At 50.3% G+C, this 19,832-nt stretch overlaps 6 protein-coding genes across 6 annotated transcripts; 3 read left to right on the top strand and 3 right to left on the bottom strand.

The window, feature by feature from the left end:
• Nucleotides 1–264: 264 nt before the first annotated feature.
• On the top strand, nt 265–1,074 carry rtf2 (Replication termination factor 2; the record flags this gene model as incomplete). Its single annotated transcript, XM_014691936.1, has 1 exon — nt 265–1,074. The coding sequence occupies one exon, from the start codon at nt 265–267 to the stop codon at nt 1,072–1,074; it is 810 nt and encodes a 269-aa protein (XP_014547422.1).
• Nucleotides 1,075–5,078: 4,004 nt separating this feature from the next.
• Nucleotides 5,079–7,371, top strand: G6M90_00g040730 (uncharacterized protein; the record flags this gene model as incomplete). Its single annotated transcript, XM_014691935.1, has 4 exons — nt 5,079–5,557; nt 5,614–6,219; nt 6,279–6,565; nt 6,626–7,371. The coding sequence occupies 4 exons, from the start codon at nt 5,079–5,081 to the stop codon at nt 7,369–7,371; spliced, it is 2,118 nt and encodes a 705-aa protein (XP_014547421.1).
• A 298-nt stretch (nt 7,372–7,669) lies between these two features.
• G6M90_00g040720 (uncharacterized protein) lies at nt 7,670–8,436 on the bottom strand (the record flags this gene model as incomplete). The annotated part of the gene is made up of 2 exons (XM_066130273.1): nt 7,670–8,075; nt 8,138–8,436. 2 exons carry the CDS (start codon nt 8,434–8,436, stop codon nt 7,670–7,672), a joined length of 705 nt encoding a protein of 234 aa, XP_065986213.1.
• An 891-nt stretch (nt 8,437–9,327) lies between these two features.
• On the bottom strand, nt 9,328–11,494 carry G6M90_00g040710 (uncharacterized protein; the record flags this gene model as incomplete). The annotated part of the gene is made up of 4 exons (XM_014691933.1): nt 9,328–10,362; nt 10,424–10,659; nt 10,718–10,974; nt 11,082–11,494. 4 exons carry the CDS (start codon nt 11,492–11,494, stop codon nt 9,328–9,330), a joined length of 1,941 nt encoding a protein of 646 aa, XP_014547419.1.
• Nucleotides 11,495–13,099: 1,605 nt separating this feature from the next.
• Nucleotides 13,100–14,458, bottom strand: G6M90_00g040700 (uncharacterized protein; the record flags this gene model as incomplete). The annotated part of the gene is made up of 1 exon (XM_014691932.1): nt 13,100–14,458. One exon carries the CDS (start codon nt 14,456–14,458, stop codon nt 13,100–13,102), a length of 1,359 nt encoding a protein of 452 aa, XP_014547418.1.
• Nucleotides 14,459–18,562: 4,104 nt separating this feature from the next.
• On the top strand, nt 18,563–19,330 carry G6M90_00g040690 (uncharacterized protein; the record flags this gene model as incomplete). Its single annotated transcript, XM_014691931.1, has 4 exons — nt 18,563–18,686; nt 18,783–18,834; nt 18,924–19,107; nt 19,178–19,330. 4 exons carry the CDS (start codon nt 18,563–18,565, stop codon nt 19,328–19,330), a joined length of 513 nt encoding a protein of 170 aa, XP_014547417.1.
• Between the last annotated feature and the right edge of the window lie 502 nt (nt 19,331–19,832).

Genomic DNA, 19,832 nt, shown 5'->3' with positions numbered 1-19,832 from the left:
TGCACACTCGGCACTAGCTTACATAATACGCACTGTATTATAGTCTTCCCTCAAAATCATTATCGATAAAGAAGGCTATGACCTCTTTCCATCCGTGCAGCGGACTCTGGTCTTCACCTCACTTTACCACCAGATCCTTCTCAACCACATACACAAGCCACAAATTGCATATCGACTCCGACTACCGCGAGATTATCTCCGTACTCCGACGACGCGCAATACTCCACTGGCACTAACTTATCACTGTCTTTCACTTTTACGGCCATGGGCAATGACGGTGGCTCCATTCCAAAGCGGCGAGAACTCGTCAAGAATGCCGCTCGCGCGCCTACGGTGTCTGAACTCAAAGCTACTGCTTTAGAATCGCTTACCCATGCGTGGACTCATTGCGCTCTCAGTGGCGCCATTCTGGAGATGGAAACCGCTGTATCAGACTGGAAAGGGCGGTTGTTCAATTATGAAGCCATTCTTAGTGGATTAATGCCGTCGGACGAGCCCGTCGAAACAACTCCCGCCACATTTGGCATCAAGTCACTCAGAGACGTTGTGCGACTCAAATTTTCAAGGACTGACGGTAAATGGGCATGTCCCATCTCAATGAAGGAGATGGGACCATCCACCAAGGCCGTGTACCTGGTCCCTTGTGGCCACGCTTTTGCTGAAGTCGCCATCACAGAAATTCAAGAGAGCTCGTGTCCTGAGTGTGGTGAGACCTTTGACAAGGACAACACAGTCACAATATTGCCGACGACCGAAAAAGATGTCCGGCGGCTGGAGAAGAGGCTAGACGATCTACGGGAGAAGGGCTTGACGCACAGCCTAAAGAAGGATAAATCAGAGAAGAAGAACAAAAAGAAACGAAAGGGTGACGAAGTCAACGGGAATGACGACAAAGCCATGAAAGCAGATGCATTACAACCAAAGAAGGATGCAGACTCAAGAATAAGCGGCATCAATAATCCTATGGCAGCATCCCTTACTGCCAAAGTTCTGGCTGAACAAGATGAAAGAAATAAGCGGCGGAAGCTGGTGGCCGAGGTTATGTCTAGGAATGGCGAAGTAGTGAAGGGTTGATGGAACTATCAAAGCATGGTATATATGATAGACGAAGAATGATACCCCATGAATGTAAATTGAAACAGAACCTTGCAAGATTTGAAAACGGGATGCCCTGTATGCGACACGTCTGTCTGCATGGTTGATTTACAGAATGGAGTATGTCAATCCATAGCCTTTTCGCTACATTTTTAAGTACATCGAACATGCCGACTCTGAAAGTCAGAATTACGTTGCCACAAACTCTTTCTTTCCATCTCAATTTCGTTGGTCGTCATCCAAGTGTTGGAACATGGCTATCCAAACGCCTCCGGGGTGTCTTGGTAAACCAACGTCTTCTCTCGTCTCTTCGCTTCAGGGGCAGAGAAAGGCGAAGAGAGACTCAAATTTTGTGGTAGGTTGGAAGCCATCTGGACAATACAGGCTTCACCGATGAACTCTCCGTCTCTAGGATATCACTTTGCTGTGTTGACTGATCAAGTGAGGTTATCTCCATCTCCTTCTAAGGCGCCATCTAGCGCAACCGTCGCAGTTTCAAAATCCGCACAAAGTACAAGTGCCCGTAGCTTGGACAGAGTTGCATGTATGTCGTTTTCGTTCCACCATCATAAAGAACCGCAATAAGATGTCTATGCAGGCATAAACTCCGGTAGGGGGTGTATTATCGAACTTTAAGTTTGACCTACCGTTGCGTAAAGACCTCCCTTCCACCTTTACAACTCTGGCTGCTATTATACTTGCTTCCTTCGCATCCCATATATTTCTTTTATGTTTTTCAGCTCATCATTGAGCAATAATCGAAGAGCAGCACGTCTAAAAGAAGGGTGGCGGCTTTTGGCGGCTTCCAGTACAGCGCCGCAATGGGTTCTGTCCCGAAACCAAAACCCGAAATCTTCGAGAGGGACTGGTCTGATTGATCATTGCTGAAGGGAGCGATATTATAGAACCAAAGGCTGAGATGTGTTTATAATAGGCTAGTTCGAAGGGTTGCAAGACGGTGCATACTTGGACGACAGCGGAGTGGCGAGCCTCCGAAAATAAATTTTACGCCATGCACAGCAAACTCCTCTGTGTAAGATCCGTCATTAGTATCGAGAAGCCATTGTTCCGATCTCCAAGTTGAGACAGCAGTGACTACTGCACAGCTTCCAAAGCAGATGGCTCGGTGTTATCTGGAGTAGATGCGCAGACTGCTGGCCAACCCCGCGTTGTGCATATCATGGCATCCTCACGCAGGTGTAGAGATAATTTTGACTTTCATGGTTGTAAAATCAGCTCGAGCCGTAGTCGAGGCTACTAATTCTTCTGGAATAGCATCAGGGAGAGCACCGGAAAGGAAAGAGCCGATCAACCCGAGGCGAGCGTAAATCGGGACCGGATCTCTCTTCGCTATATCCATTGAGAAATACGTACTCACGTCAAGACTAGACAGCGGTTTTCGTATTTGAGAATACAAAGTTGTGAAAGTCGATGGAGACCAAGCATAAACTCGATGTATGCGAATAAGATACAAACAAACAAGAAGGGGAGAACCATTAATCCATTCTTGGAAGTCCAACTTTCTCATCGGAGTGATGGCTTTTCCATGCCCTCCAAATGCAAAGCCAAGTTCTTTTCTGCAATCTGCGCCATCACCGACTAATTCGCATTTTGAGTAAGGAGATAGGACAACGAAGACGACTCGTTGGGCCCAACTAAACCGTTCCGGTCCGCAATTTGACAGCGCATATGCCTCCTGTAATGGAAATCGGCTGACTATTATAATAAACAAGACACATCGTCCATCATGACTCTCAACGTCTACCGCAGGAGATATGTAGCGACTGGGAGCTTCAGGGGGAGGGAACACAGCTTACTATCCTTCACATTCGCATCCCTACTTCGGACAGCGCATGCGAGCAGGCTTTGCCTCGTGGCACTTTCATTCTCACACTCTACGGTGACAAAACGTATAATCCACACTCGGCCTCGCGCTCACTGGACTCGAGCCTCAACTTGCCTGCGGACGATACATCCGGTGCGGACCTCGCGAGACTCGTTTCGGCCGAAGAGCTCCGGCTGTGCTTGACTTTTCAGCATCACATGCCATTTTGTTGGCTGCTACAATATACGCCCTTGACGTGAACCAGCTCGGCAAGCATTGTCGGGAATCGACGAAGAGGTCCCAGTCACACCTCTCGAGCCGAAAGTCGAATTTTGAGTTTGACAAGCACTTCTACATCACGCAAGACCAGGCAGCCAATGTGAGTGGATGGCAACAGGTGCCAGGGAGCGTAAGCTGAGCATCCAATTTAAACGAGGCCAATATGCGCTGACTTGGCCACTGGTGCATCTCCCGCGCAATAATCGTGTTTCCTCATTGAGCTAGTGGAGGATCGATGAATTTGCTTTCGGAAACCCACAACTGGATATAAAGACTCTTTGCTGATGGGCAGACTCGCCAGGGAAATTGCAGGCCCGTGTTTTGACACTCCAAATTTACGGCTTTAATGCGTGAGGATATAAAGAAACGCCATCCCGTTTCATGGGCCCATATTCAGTGGGGCGTATAAGCACGGCAGGCCTGTCCCATGTTGTAACTGGGCGGAATCGGATGAAACCTCAGCTAAAAGTGGTTTGAAGGAACAGCTATTCTTAACAATAATAAGCTTCAAGCGAGAGTGGACCGGCTAAGACCTGTGATGTCGAGGTCAAAGTTTTGTTTTGCTCTGTTCTGGCATAACTCGAGAAGCTGTGAGAACTCGACGGGCCTTGCTGAAGGCGTTAATATAACAAAGGGTGATCAGTTCATGCAAGATGGTAACTCCGAACTTGCCAAAGTAAGAATTGCTTCAATGCATAAAAACCTTGCCTAGCCCAGCCCGTCACAACCCAGAACTCTGGACAAATGATTTCACCAGCTGCGATTGTGGGGTGCCGTCCGTCAAAGTGTCCCAGGCGTAGCCCGGATAAGGTGTCTTCTTGATTTTGGGTGGCAGGGTGCGTTTCTGACAAACAGAGAGGTAAATAGTATTGGCATCGCGAATACGTATGTCGGTACTCCGTACTTGGCCCAAAATCGCTAAAGAACAATTTTCTTGTACACCAGACGTCACATGACAAGTCTTGCTCAACCTTGGATCGGATCATTGCTTGGCCCGACAGGCAAGTGCCCGTCTATAATCTTCTCCAGACCTTGCTTCAAACTCGTTGCGAATTTGGCAACTTCCCAATGCATGTCAGCTGCTAGTATGACACGACATGGATCCAGGCGCAGACCCCTGCATTGATTGACCTTGTCTCGCGTTGCTTCCACGGACGGGTTCCTGGCCTGGTGTTGCCAGTCGCTACTCCGTACATCTCGACGCAATCGGCTACCGGCACTGGCACTGTTGGTATTGCAGCACAGCGTTTTGTCTTGGATTGCAAGAAGCTCGCAATGTCTGGCATCAATCATGTTGTCCCACAAGGCTGATGGGGACCAACATCCAGGCTGATGCTGGAAATCATGGCGAAGCCCGCGTCAAAACGGCCGCCACCAGCGAATCAGCACCACGGTCCACATGAAGTCGCCGTTTTTGACACGGTTTCTGGAGGTCTGAATTCGACGCTCATTGGAACGTTGGCCCTGGCCTCATGCAGGTGTGGGTTTCGCGATCTGCCCCTGGGAATTCTGTAGCCTGGAGAGCAAGAGCCTCACCTAACAGACATGACTGGACGAAAGCCTGTCAGATCACCTTGCGGCATGCTGCGGGAGAAGGCGTTGGCTGCCGTTGGCTTGTTTAACTGGGGGATGCCTCTCGCGACTGGGAGGCCCCGTCTGTCTCTCTCGAATGGGGTGTGTAACTGACTGTTCGATTTGTCCTGGATAGAATCTCGACACAACTCTGTCATGTCGCGTCCTTGTCCGTCGTCTTAATTTCGCTCATTTACGCGATTGGAACCATTGAATATCACGAGAAAGTAGACACTACTATCAACAGTCGTCTGCTTATAGACACAGGCATTCAATGGACGCTCGACCACCGAGGCTTCAATCGCCAATGCGAGAGGCGGACTCTATCCATCTACCTCTGCACCTCCGCCTAGACCCCGAAAAGTCGGCATCCTCAATCCAACACGATGGCACCAGCTATCGCAAGAAGTTCCCAGAGAGCCTTCATTTTGCATCTGGCAACTTTCACATGAGATCGCGCACAGCCTCCACACGAAGCAGCATCTCGTCAGCACACATTCCTGATTCAGCGACTGCCTACTCGCCGTCAACGCTTGCCAGCCCCCTGAGCTCTAGTTATGCGAGCGATATTCAAGAACGATTTGCTTGTCACACGCTGGATGGATCAAGGCCGTCGAGCAGGATACGCCATCGTCACCGGCCATCAATCGCAACCTGCTCCACCTTTATCAATGATGACGACGAAAGCCCTGTCTATGTTGGCTGTCAAGACGTAGCTCAAAAGATTAAACAGACCGGTAGCGACAATTCCGACCCTGTTGAGACTCATGAAATTGAAATTGATGAGTAAGTTCATGTCACAGGGCTACGTTCCAACCGTCCTTAGTTAACCGTATCTTCAGGCCAGAGACAGATGCCACACCAATCAAGGAGGAAGACGATGCCCTGACTCCTGGTAAAGACAGTGACTGGGAGCAGAATCAAACTCCTTGTGCGTCTCCAACCCAGAAGTCAGACATCTCGTTTAACACCTTCGGAGACACCGTCTCTTCAGACGATGCTGACGGGATTCTGGACTACACTCTTCAACTAGTGTATGGAATTGAGTTGAGTGAAGCTCAAGCGCCATCGGGAGCATTGCACCAGGTCGTTTCCAAATTCGTTCAGGAGCTAGGCCAGCATATATGGCAAGCGCCGCTGGACGGACAATCCTCCCAAACCATGTCTGGCTCAAGCTCTTCCACCACCCCTTCCACAGGTGCTGGTTTGGATGGTGCTCACAGTTTCGGCAAGCGAAAGAAGCAGAGTAATGGTGAAGATGGCGGAGAGGATCTTACCGACGGTGAGGGTTCTGGATATATCCCGTCCAAGAGAATCAAGCCAAGTCCAAAGGAGGACGAGAACCTACGGCTTAGTTGTCCGTACAGAAAACGAAACCCACATCGCTTCAACGTCCGTGACCACCATAGCTGCGCAATGACCTACTTCCCCAAGTTTGCTGAATTAAGGTAAGCCCGCGCTAACTTCCAGTCCCGAAATTTGCCTGGCCCAACTGACGCGATAATAGGCAACACATTGTTAAGCAGCACAAACGAGATGATCCATCTGCATTTGTATGCGATCGCTGTACTCGGGACTTCCGGACCAGAAAGGAGTTGAGAGATCATCAGCGACAGCCGAAAGAGCACATGTGCGACATCTCAGACCATGACCCCGAGGCTGGCATCGACGGTCCTACGTCAAACAAGCTCCTCAGCCGCAAGAGAGTTAGCGGTGCATCTCCCGAGGTCCAATGGAAGGAGATATGGAATATCCTTTTCCCAGATGATGACGACAACCTAGTTCGATCTTATCGTAAGCACTTGCCAGACCACCCCTTCTACACCATCGCTTGCTGACATGGAAGCTGCACAGACTTTACTCCTGTAATCGAACACTTTGAGCTATCCGCGCATTACCTCGAAGCCTTCAACTACCTGCAATCGTCATTACGAGACAAAATCTCCAACCCTGCGACACTGGAAACGTTGGCGACCAAGTTTCACCAATGCTTCATCGAAACAGTCGAGAGATGCGTCCTCACTTCTCAGAGCATGCCTTACACCAACCGTAGCAATAAGCGCAACGAACCTTCCCGGATACAGGGCACGCAAATCTTGACGAGCAGAAAAGCACGCGGGACGGCCTCAAGACCGGACTCCGGTGTAGTCATTGACGACACCTCGGAGGAGAGCGGGAGTATAGTGGGATCTTCATCTCTCGGCCACAGGGACAGCGTCAGGACAGTCAGAAGCTACGCGGGTCGGCGAGGAAGCAACATTGCTCCCAAGGGCAATCCCGACATGTTTCCCACGCCTGTCACTACTGCTGCAGGCTTAAATCAGAGCCCCCCTGCGCCTTTGCCAAATTTTACATTCGGTGCAAGCACGAACAATATGGCACATGCAACGGCAACTTCGGTAGAAGAGTGGGCGAATGGTCTGTCATTCAACCAGAACGATGGGACTTTTACCATGGCAGATCACTGGATGGCTGATACAAACATGACGCCCCAGGCGGAATTTGGGTTGGATGAGTCGCTGTTATATCAAGCGAGTTTCTGCACGATAGATGATACATTTACGAATCTTCATGGAACGAGAACAGATGGGAATATATAGAGAAACAAAGGAGTAATAATTCAATTCGTATGTTTTCCAATACCTGGAGAGAGTTGTCAGATTCTTGAGCCCCTCGGCTCTTTTGTTGAGTACCACCATGGGACAAGCAGACATGGTTGAATACATTGGTATATAATATTCTATTGTGGGCGCTATTGATAAAGAATATCCTCCCTCACGCCAATTTTTGAAGCCCATTTTCCAACCAAGATACGTGCTTCACTCGTTGATGTCCGTTTAAGCAAACGGGTTTGTCATTCCCAAAACGCCGTCCCTCATAGTCATAGCCCCAGCCACGTCATCTCCGTTTCAACCCCAGGCGTCGCCTGGAGCATTCGGAATTCGTTCTCGTATCCCGCCTCACGTTGTACACCATGTCCACCCTGACCCCGTTTTCTGGCAAAGCGTCGTCCTCGAGATTCCCCGCGCTCTCACTTCTTGCCAGCGCCCCCCTTTCAATGGTGGTCTTTGTGCTGGCAGCCATGAAAGTCATGTCGCCGAGCTCCGTGGCTGCTCTGTCCGGAGGAGGCCTGGGTGCCGATTTGCTCGATGTGTTCGGCTTCAGTTTGCTCTTTATCGATGCCGCGGCGGACCGGAGCCAACGCGCGACTAGGTGCAGAGTCGGGATTGCGCCGCAGGCAACCATGGCGAACGGTCCATCCGCGACCCAGTCGCATAGGTCGTATGTGGTCCTAGGCTGGTCGCTGCGGTTGCCGAGTTGGACGAGGTGTTGTTGGGCGTTGACGCCGCGCAGATGCAGATGCACATGAGGATGTTGAGGCCGAGGGCGACGGTCGGCTGCATCTTTGAAGTTCGAGTTGTTGAGTTGCCGGCGAATGGTGGCGGGCGTGACGGCGAGGCTGGCGTCGGTGGCGCATTGTCATATGGATGGCAGAACTGCTGGATCCAGAGGGCCCTCATGGAATTGACGCCGGGTGTTGAGTCTGTCGGCGGGTTGGGGATGGCTATGAAAGTCGTGTTTGATAAGCGGGAGCGCCGAGAGGTACATTGGCGAGGGCTGCGCGCCGGGGCAGGCGTCAGGATTGAGGATGTATATTTCGGCATTTGGCTATCTTTGCTACCGAGGCTGCCGGGGAGAAAGCGCAAGTCTTGTTGGAAGGTGGTTGCTGGATGGGCAGATGACAATAAACCTGGTGATGTGACTTGATCTGCATTTCGAGCTGTTGGCCGTCATCGCCTCTTAGTAAAGTAGTTGGAGGCTTGGACTTTGAAGATGGTCAAAAAAATTGAATAATGTGATATGTTGGGTCTTGCCGAGATTTAATCACACGACTGTGGCTGGGAGGGACACTTCCATCTTGTGTCCTAAAAGAAGTATTAACTACCTTCAGTTCTCGCTCCAAGTTTAAACGGATATACCTGGCTCCTGGCTGTACACCTCTGCTCGTGGTTGTTACCCGGCACCTGCAAAGTTGGACATTTATTTATTTAAATACACTAGCTGGCTAGTAAAAGCAAGTTGGACATTGAGTTTGTTGAAAAGAATTATGAACATGTTGCAGAAATTGATTGCAATGCCTCGAAGTCGGCTAGTTAACCGGCGCCGTCTTGCGTATAACAGTGCAGATGCCGATACGTTATACCAGGCGGGAGTCGCCTCTCATGCACCAAAGATGGTCTCATTCCAGACTAAGAAACTAGCATAGAACTTTCTCATGTCAGAATTGTTTTTTTTTTGTGAGACTTATTTGGAAGTGTCATCTCTCGTGTAGAGATACGTATCAGGTTTGTATATTTTGTTGACGTCGCGCATGACGTTGGGTAACCAGCTGTACTCTATAATTCTAAAACAACATGCTATTTGCTCTGTAACAAAACTAAGCCTCTCGTGCCAAATAGAGACTTGAGCTTTCGATATCGGTGAGAGTGTAACCGCGCCGCAAGACACGAAAAGTTACGAGTGTATTGGTTGAGTCGTCCAACATTACTCCAAACTTATCCGTCGTCTACCCACGCACCCGGAATGTATAATGGTTGGTTCTCCAACATTTCCCAGAATTCACCAGCAAATTCTTCAACTAGGAGATCCCATGTAAAATCCCAGTCTTCGGGTCTCGGTCCATACTTGATCGAAACCAGGTATGGGTTACTTGGGGTTGTGGTGAAATCTTTCCAACCACGATAATAAGAAACGTAGGGCACCAAAAGTTCAGATTCCCTCCGCCCATATTCCTCGAGATCGATTCCGGCTTCTGAAGCAGATTCTAGGAAGAGTCTTACGACTCTAATAAGAATCTTCTCATATTGCTTCGTGCACCTTGGACCCAGGGCTCCCCAACGGCTCCGTATCAGCCGGGCCATGACGCTCCTGGCGCTGTTTGTTAACGGAGTCATAACACGCCAAGTCATTACATCAGAATAAGGCGGTACACCTGGCATAATCAGTTCTTCGCACAGCTTGGTAAGGCTGTTAATTGACGTGTCCGATAGCATATCTTTAGCAAGCTCTTGCCAAGTTGACGACTTCTTCAGACCGGGAAAAGTCCCACCCCATTCAATTTGTCGGCATATAAAGGCGGAAATGAAGTCGCACAAGCATTGCAACATTGGATTGTCCAACGTCGCTTTCAGACGCTGTATTGTGGTCCGATTTTTAGAAACAACATAGTTCAAGACGTCTGTATTAATATACATCCACCCGAAAGAGTAAAACTGAATATCCAGAGGCAAATCGATGAAACTTTGGGGCGTCTCGTTCTCAATGAGCGCCAAGAAGCCAGGGACAATCCAAATCCAGTATCCGAGTTCGAACGACTCCTCCGTAGTGTTGAGCTGGGTGCAGTAATCAGTAAAGTCTTCCCATCCGAGTATAGTTTTGAAGTATTCAAGACTCAGGGCTTCTACCGGGAACTCCGACTCAATACTCAGACAGGGGGTGGGCCAGCCATCATTCGAGGCTCTAGTTAGGATAGAACGGTTCAACAACAACAACTTGACACCTAGTTCAAAGTTGGAAGCTTCAACTGCGTACTAGAAATCTGTTGGTTAAAATATACTCTCTCTTTGTATGTATCTCTTGGAGGGAACTTACATGAAGCAAGGTCCGTTCTTCTTCATCGCGATCATACAAGGATGCCTCGCCATCAGATATTAGCTTTACAATTTTCTCAAAGTCGCCGTAGAAAGCAGCCTCAAAGATTGGGCTGTCCCGTGGGCGAATGTTCCAGCTTGAAATTTTCCATGTCATACCATGCGTTGATCGACAAGCTAGCATGTCCCAGACAGTCTGCGAGAGCCACCAGGGGAATCGAAATCGAACTTTCGTAACTGTTCGAATAGGTCAGAAACAAGCGCACATTCGCCAATTCAACATACAACTACTTACTCTGTACTTTTTCACCAAGACCATCCTGGTTTTGGATAGAATGTGATGATCTGCTAGTTCTAACACCGCCAAACAAAGAGCTCGGCACCCACTCCAACGTCTGCCTCTCTAGTAGAGAACTAGAGCTGTCCTGTTCAACATTTTCTCGGGCTCTTAAGGGACGGTCTTTTGTGTTTGAGGCTGTGTTACGTGTCGTTTCGTTCCATCGGTCAAAGAAGATTGAAGCTGTGCGCTCGGGTATCCGTGCCGTCATAGATCTAACATGCAGCCGCCATATATTAGCAATCAGTCTGCGGAAAGGAGATGAATTTCCATTCAGGGAATTTGAAAAGGAAAAAAAAAAAAAAAGAAACTGCTCACGAACCGCGTATGTAGAGTCAAAGCAAACTGAAGCAGCTGAAACGCATGGTACAGCTGTTTCTGAGCATTCGAGACCGAGTCCTGGTCTAAAACAAACTTGACCTTCGTAACTGACCTCCGCAGCCTTCTGTTCGACTTGACATTTCTCTCGAGCTTTTGCATCAGATCCTCTAGCTCTTTCGCAGCATTCTTGCAGTAGCGCAGGCTCAAGGCTCCGCTTGGCGTGTTTTGCACAACATCTTGCTCAGCTTCAAGCTCGGTAATAGTAGCATTCAAAGCTTCGAGTTCCTCCAGTTGGTTTTGGATGCTTTGGGGAACATTTTGGATGCTTTTCCAAAACGTCTTGAGTTTGGATAGTTTGGCTGCTACCTCGCCAAGTGTTACGACACTGGCGACAAGGCCTACTACTTCTGCCATTTCGGGTCGGCTAAGTTGTCTGCTGCGGTGAATGATCTCTACAATATTTCTAGACAACCAGAGACGTGACCGTGTTTAAAAAGGGATCGGACAGTGGTAAACCAAGCACTGCCCCATCACTGGAGGCAAGGCGCGATGCCAAGTGAGGCGAGTGTGCATGAATGGTTGGGCATCGTCAGGCCGAGACTGATTGTCACAAAGGTATATAGGAAGTCTAGCACACGCAGAATAATATACACTGGCTACTTCATCTGTTGTGCTACTCCAAGACATCAGCAAGGCTGAGCCTGGGTGGTGGCTGAGCGTAATGTAACATTGAAGCTCCCCGCATGGCCAGTCCTACCCTAAGCAGGCCATGATATTGCATATTTTGAAAGATGTTAGATAGCTGTTTAACTCGCCAACTTTCTGGGGTGTTCTAATTCGTCACGTAGCCTTCTGCATACGGACTGGGTAAATGAAAACAAGGCGTTGGCTAACCGACAAACCATGCTCTGCTCCTGTGGAAGTGCTCTAAAAGTTAACATGAAGCTTCGAAGCTGTCCTTAAGAATCTCCAGTCTTGGGTTTGATTCATGATAATTCCAGCCAAAGGCTGTGTCTCTGTGTTACCCCAAGTAGCATCTACATGGTCACTCTTTAATTATAGACGCCTATGACCAGCCGTCCGTGCTGTTTTAGCTTATCTGCTAATCCAACCCTTTATCATAAAGAACAAATACTATTTGCACAAGGCATATACTAATCTCTAACACATTAAAATATAATCTAGAGTTTAAAGCCTACAAACACATGGCACGCGCTACGCTGAGTCTGTTAAAGGAGCCTAGTACGGAGAATGTCAACCAATTTGAGAGCCTATTCCAGCCGGAGGCCCGAATAGTAACATGATACTCTAATTGTAAAGCCTCTCGGAACTATCAGTGTTTCTAACCAGGTACTAGGTATGTACGTATTGGCAAGGAGCAGAACGGGATTACAATGCCGGTGCTGTTAAGTGCCCGCGGTTATCCTTGGCAAGTCATGGGGCCCTACCGTGGAAACATGGAGTGTTGGGATGTTAGTATAGAAAACCCATGAATCATTTCTGATATATTTCCTGCGGCTTTTACTGAACCTGGGGTTCTCCTAAGAAAAGAGAACATCTTTGGAGTGTATGTCGAGGAATTCAAAGAGCAAAATAAAACCTGCCATAGGCAGTCATTCAAGTTGAAGGATACGGATATGATGTAATACACTACCTGGGCCACGGCATTAGGAACCAGTTCAACGAGGACGCAATACTAAGCACTAGCACGACCCTTACTGATCAGCCGTGTATCTCCTTAACGGCAGATTCAGTGTTCGCTACTGAGGGCATCTACTAGGTTAAGAAAACGCTGAAGTGGGACTGCTCACTGGGTAGAGAACATGAAGTTTATTTGAACCTCAACATTGGGGTATTATGCAATATGTACCTATGGTATGAAACGCTTTCCCTGAGCGTATGAGCTGATCCAAAACACCACATATATAATATACAGATGTATCCTCTACAGACGTAGACTCCAGACTCTATGCGTCCCATTTTTGGTCATCTTTCGTCATTTCATTGTTGTACATGGCCTCAAAGTTGCGTGGAGGTGAGTCCACGCACGGGAAATCCGCTTGCGATTGCGGCTCCCTGCATCCGCTGTAACCAGGGTAATCCATCACCGTCAGGGACAGGCCGGTGCTCGAGACTGCAGTTGACATGTATCGAATCGTTCATATATGTATATTCGGATATGGAGGTGACACATTCTGATAGGGTGCCCGGGAAAGGCGACGCGCTCAATGCAGCACACAGCCAACACATTTGTTGAAATATTTCAATCATATTATGAGACCAGCCAGAGACAGTCAGTCGAACCGCTGAGTTCTCCAACTCGACGTGAAGAAGTCGCAAGCCAGGGCAGAAGGGACCGAGTTCGTCGCTTCCGTCCCATATAGATAGACCCGACATGGGTTCGCCTTGCTGGCAGGATAATGAGGCGCTGCCAACAGCTTCTTCGAGACATTTCAATACTATCGCCCCGCACTTGGGCCATGCCTTTTCAATATACTCTTCCACCGTGGTATACACGCACTCTTCTGCCGTGCCCGTGATGGCCGGTAGCGAGCCAATGTTGACCGATTGAGGGTCAGCAATTCCGTCGAGAGGTCCAAACAGCTGACAATCGAATTTGAACTGGACAACGTGGAAGCCGTCCGCGGGGGGAGGAAATGGTCGTTTCAAAAGAAGGTTCCAGATGGCGGATTCGGTGATGTGAACCTGAACATAGTGTGGAGTCATTAAGACATTACGAATAGAAGCGATGAGGTTGTGTGCCGAGTTCCCGTTCATGATTTGCGTGTGGAGGTTGCGGGCAATGTCGTCCGGTGAGCCTCCCGGAGACTGCGAAGGCATCTCTCTGTGCCAATAGCTACAGAGGAGCTGCAAGGACAGAGCCAGGTCGATGCCAGTTGCACTCGTCGACCATGATTCCTTCCTCTGCGACAAGCCGGGCGCCAGTTTGTCGAGGACACACTTGGCCGCCTCGGGGCCGTTGAGGATCAAGATTATTTGGCGGATCGGACCCTCAAAGAGCAAGGTGACTTGTCGCGAAGGCTCGGACCCTGCCTCTTGGTAAAACTGATAGAGCTCGTCCCACAGCTCCAGGGTGAACTTGGACAAGAGGCGATCGATTACACGATCGAGGTTTACGGGGAATTTCTGCTCGCTGATGTAGTAGTGAGTCAGAAGCTCGTTGTCGAGTCCGTCAGCCAGGGCCTTTGCAAAGGCGGCATTCAACGCCCCTGCGATGAGTGGTGGCAGTTGAACTTGTGTGGACTTGGCTTGTTGCGATGCTCGCGACGGGAGAGTCGGCAGAGGAGGTTTGTACGGCGAAGTATACAATACCCCTGGTCTCCTGACGCTGTCAGGTAAGCCAGGCGGCGGTGGCATATCTGATCATGACTGGAGGAGGGATTGGGTGTGGATTTGCGATCGGTCGCTCGGGGGGAGAGTCGCAGTCAGTGGAGGACTGGCAAAGACAGGGTTCAATGTTGGAGGGCAAAGAAAAATGGAGAGGACCCCAGGCGTCCCGGAGCAAAAAAAATTGGCTGACGAAGTTTGTCGAAAGATGGGAGCGGAAGTCGAAGTGGGATGGAACGAATGGAAAGAGTCGAGATGTTAAATCTCGGCCGGCAAATGGATGGGTATGAAGGCAAGTCGCAGGCGCAATGAAGAAGGATAATTAAAGGTCATGCATGAAGCGGCTAGCAGACTTTTCTGTCGGAACCAAAGAGTTCGCCGCATCATGGGGGCAGCGGAGGAGGACGCGGACTGGGGAAAAGCGTCGTCGTCTTGGTCAGTCCAGTCGCGGCCATTTGTCGTTGCAAGTGGACGATGGGTCCGGAGAGCCGTCTTTGCGCTGGCTCTTGCCCGGTTTGGTCCATTTCTGGGTTGAAGGCAACGCCAGGGCTGACGTTGCGCTGCCCGTGAATTGCGCGTCCCGATGACAAAGTGGGCAAGCGCGACCGTCGGCTGCCACAGGTGAGTGGCTGCCGCCGCAAGAGGCCGCGCCAAAGGGAGACAGTGAAACATCAATTGATCTCATCGCCTTCGGCTGGTGAAGGGCCCAAACGTCTGGTGCCCATGTCCGCACGTTGCGGTTCTCGTCCTTGCAGCCCTAGATGTCCAGATGGCATCTTCTTCCACGCGGAGCACTGTCATCAAGTCATCGCTGCTCAAGCCCGCCACCTCGACGAAACGTGACGCAACCCCCTCGGTAATGCCCTGTCAAGGTGGCCCCTGGCGGCCCAGCCACTAGTCCCTGGTCAAGAGATTGACTCGAGATCGCGAAATTCAAACGAGGAAAAAGCCAAGAAAAAACTTAATATCATAAAGGGGACGTCCCAATCCTATTCAAAGGGCTCGTTTCATCTCATCCATCGTATTGCCGGCTACCGTTATGGGCCATCATGACTCTGAGCCGCACTTCTCACTCGTCATCTTGACATTGAGGCTCCAAAGGCCGCGTTGCCCGTCTCCGCGTGGCTTATCTCGAGCAGATTCTCCCTACCCCTTTTCATGCAACCATGACAGACTAAGCTTTCGGCCAGATTCCGACATACTGGACATCAAACGCTCAGCGATATAAAAGGCTAGGAGTCGATATCTTTCCGACACGACGTCTGTTTGCCACTCGCGAGCCTGAAGCACCCCCTCCACCGAGTACGTGGCCAGAAGGGTTGAAACGCCTGCCATCGGGGACATGTTCTTCGGGTTGGCGGCGTTTCTTCGTTCAACATCGTCGCACCTGATGATGGTTGTCGCTGTCTATGGGTGCTGCAAAGTTCGTGTGAGAGGTTGTGAAGTCAAGCTTTTAAAGTGATCTCGTTCCACTCTGGGCTCAGAAAAGAGCTATGCTCCGATTCGAAACACAATTCATCCCAGTGCCACAAGCCATTTACAGGCAAACCACAAAAACACATGATTTCCTTCAAGCGTAGCCATTCAATCAATCACCCGATATCGTCTTTGGCACTCCTTTTATGTGGATTGGAGTCTGGTCCCTCACCAGAAAGACTGACAAATCGTGTCTCAAGAGAGCTGTAGGGTAGCAGAGTCGAGTATCATCGTATCGACTGAAGGCCCCACTTCTGCGAGTTACCTCAAAGATGTGGACGATATTAACACAGCATGTTTAATGCAAGGAGGCTGCTGGACTCTTGCTCGGGTGACTGGTTCGTAACCATACTTTTCTTTTCTTTTTATTTTCCCCTTTTATCGTAGTATCATACCACAAAACAGCTTACCCAATCCAAGACGCATAGTATGGCGTTATGGTTTCACCAGAATGGACTCGAGTAACTTGTACACAGCGTGCGGAACGGATAGTGATATCAAAGTCCCGGTGCCATTTCCGTCGGCCGACTGAATAGCCCATGCAAATAAGGGATTAGGAAAGACCGGAAAACTAGGCCATGCTGCTCAATTTCATATTCCCGTCAGATGACTAGGAGGGCCTTGGGGTGGCATGTTCGGTCAACCGATTCTCCGAGTCGATTCCCGCCTAGAGGTCTCGACAGGTTCCACTTCCGGTCTGTCAGGTGCCATTGGGATCCACCGCTGCATTCGTCATAGGCAAGGTGAGTCCGGTATGATCCCATGGTGACATGACAGCACGCGAGCAAGTTTTCGCGACGAATTGGCCGGTATCGATGGCGAGAAACAATGAAACGTTAGGCGGAGAGCCCAGGCAAAAGCTTGAAATTGAAGCTATGGATGAGGAGTAGTTAGTGATGTCGGCGCATGCCAGGCACGCGAGGTGGTTGCTGCATTGCCCGCCCATGACTGGAGGGGTCACTGCCGAAATGCCATGGTAGCAACATGCCACGCGGGGACGGCGTCAATGTTGGGCCAATGGATGCAGCTTTGCCCAAGTCCGTCCGAGGCCACATTGCTTGACAAGGTTTCAGCCATGTTGGCGTCAACTACTGGATGATGACTGCACTGTGCGGACACCTGGATCCGGCAAATTGGCAACGTGATCGACCTGAGGGGTGAAGCCACGCCGACATGGAATATGAATAGGCCCCATACAGGACTGATTGACTTTCCAGCTTGCCCGGCGGCTCAGGCCCAGGTCACTGGATGAATGACACAAAGGCTGGCTGCATGCTTTGTAGTGTTGACTGACAATGTTCTGAAGCTGCCAGGAGCGCTGGCAACAGGCGAGATGGGCTGGAGAGAGCATCAGTTGATCGAGATTAGATGCAGCAGGATGGGAGTGAGTGCATGGCAAAGAGGGGACATCGAGGCCCTGATGAGGCCGCAGGTCAACTCGGGCTGATGGGGCCAGTCAACTGGTCGGTCTCGCGTTTCGCTGAGCTCCCCCCAAGGCCCATGTCATGCCACCAGACTGGACACTCTTGCCTCGGCCGTCGTGCCACGCCCTGCAAGCATCCCGTTGTCGTCCAGGACCGCCAGCTTCCCACTTCCCACTTCCCACCCTTTGCAGCCTTTCTGAAGCTTCACCGATGCATCTCGATGACAGCTATTTGGGAAAGCCCCTCGCACGTCGTCATGGTCGGGGAGGCAACACGTCTCTGAGCTAGCTGAGTGCCCCTACAGCTCTGGCAGTGGGTCGAGCGACAGGCTTCCCCGGATTTTGTACCCCAGATGATCGCACACAAATAGCTGCAGCAGACCCAACGCTAAGCCAGATGGGGCCTCGAGCCAGTGTCCTGTCAACTGTGCGGTTGCTGCACCTGGCCATCACTCACCCAAGCCGCCCACTGAAGGAGCTGGAGTCCACTGACATGGACCCTCACCGAGCTCCGTCGTACCGCCCCTGTTAGTGCCCACGCCTGGCTTTGAACCATCAATCGATGTCTGGTTCAACTGTCCCAGTCCATCGACTGATCAACGGAGCCGCCCACGCCTAGTGTTGGCTCGAGTCCCTGGTGCTTAGTGTTGTCCCAGTGCCGCAGCGCCTCTGCTCCGTACTGTATCAAGTGTCCATGCATGACTCTGTGCTCCAGTGTTCGATGTCGGTACCAATGCCCGTCTTCCATGCCCAGCTCCTCCCAGTCACGCGATCGGGTGAGGCTATGTCCCGTCGAGTACCACCAAGGTAGGTAGCTTTGTACGGAGTGTTGATGTGAGAGTACTCCGTACACTCGATGGCAAGTTACCCCGCCCGGTCTGACGAAAGAGTAAGGGCATTTCCAACAAGTTGAGCACCTCAGGCCGCAGAATACGCCAGGGTCCTACTATGTATTTCCCCTCTTCTTCCCCTCCTTCCCTCCCTTTCTCCCTTCTTCTTCTCTTCCTTTCATCATCACTTGGTTCCATTCCATTTCATCTTTAAACACTCTTCGCCTACAAACCACTTACTTTCATCAAAGGTTCGTCTTATGCTAGGATACCAGCTCTCGCAAGCATCACCATCCACTTTTCGACGCCATTGGACTATAGCTGACTCAAGCTCAGCTCAAGCTACCCGCACGACCTTGTTGGCCGTTTCAGCTCACTGAACAGCACACTCACACAATCACCAATATGACGGAACCACTTAGCAAGGTTGACTCCGCCGTCCAGGGCTTGTCATCGTCACCGCCGAAGGAGAAGGGCCATAGAAGGGCCAGCTCCAGCGCAGCTGGTGTAATGAACATCAATGACTTGGGTAAGGCGTCTTACCAATGTACCCAATGGCTTGTGGCTTTGCTCCCAAGGGTTGCTGGTCGATATGCAATAACAAGACACTGACGTCACAATCCAGAAAAGGATGGTATTGAGCTGAAGATTGCGATTGAGACGCAAAAGACGGGCTGGTAAGCTTGGATACTACACTTGATTCCAGGACATTCTGGAATACGTGTCTTGTTTATTGACTCCTTTCTGGAGCTAACATGTCAATCAGGAAAATCAACAAGAGTCCGACCACAGTCGAGGACTCCAGCGTATTGAAAGTCATGTTGACGAAACCGCCGGTTAAGAAGATTGACCTTCACTTCCCGTTAGGAATGGAGGTAACGGCACGGAACATGAAGGGTGTTACGATCAAGGATGCCATGGATGCGATTTACAAGGCGTACAAAAAGCGGGTATGTGCCTCCCCAGGAATAGCACGCCAGATGTATGATGAGTAGAAAATTAATTCTAGGATCCCATTAGGCCGATGATGAGCTTGACAACCCATACCTGGCTGGCTTCGAGTGGGACAAGGAGGAGTCATGGACACGGTTGGTTGTGCACCTCCAGAAGGATGCTGGTACCAGCGGCCATGGCGGCGGCAAGAAGAAAAAGGGCAAGAAGGACGACGAGTAAGCTCCTTACCACAACCCTGATATCTGTTCCAATAGTTCCATCAACTTTCTTTTGTTTGGCTTCGCTGTTTTCGTTGCGAGTCGGGCGCCCGGGATATTGCGATTAGGTATTCTTGGCTGGGTCATGTACAAGCGATTGCAGGATGCATCGCGCTTTGTTCCATTCTCCGACTCATACTTAGGTATTTTGCGGCGGCTACGGCCCCGACGATTCTAGCTTTCGGATCAACCGGAAACTGTTAATTCTTGCACCTCATATCGTGGTCGCCATTATCTCTGGGAAATAGCCCGTGTGCAAAGTGAGATGTCGTCAAACTAAAGAAGCTATTAGACGGGCGATATGGCGCCGTCTCTGTTCCACTGCCGACCCTGCAAGCGTGATGAAGACCCCACCGGTGGAGCGACTTCTACGCATGAACTGATGTGTCGTCACGGCTATCGTACCGGATAGATTGATCGATATGGTCAATGACGTGGCTAGGCTAATCTCTTACCAATACTGC

This window comes from Metarhizium brunneum, chromosome 2 (genome assembly GCF_013426205.1).
Source record: "Metarhizium brunneum chromosome 2, complete sequence".
NCBI lineage: Eukaryota > Fungi > Ascomycota > Sordariomycetes > Hypocreales > Clavicipitaceae > Metarhizium > Metarhizium brunneum.
Note: the sequence above shows the minus strand (reverse complement) of the source record. Positions and strands in the feature narration are given on the sequence as shown.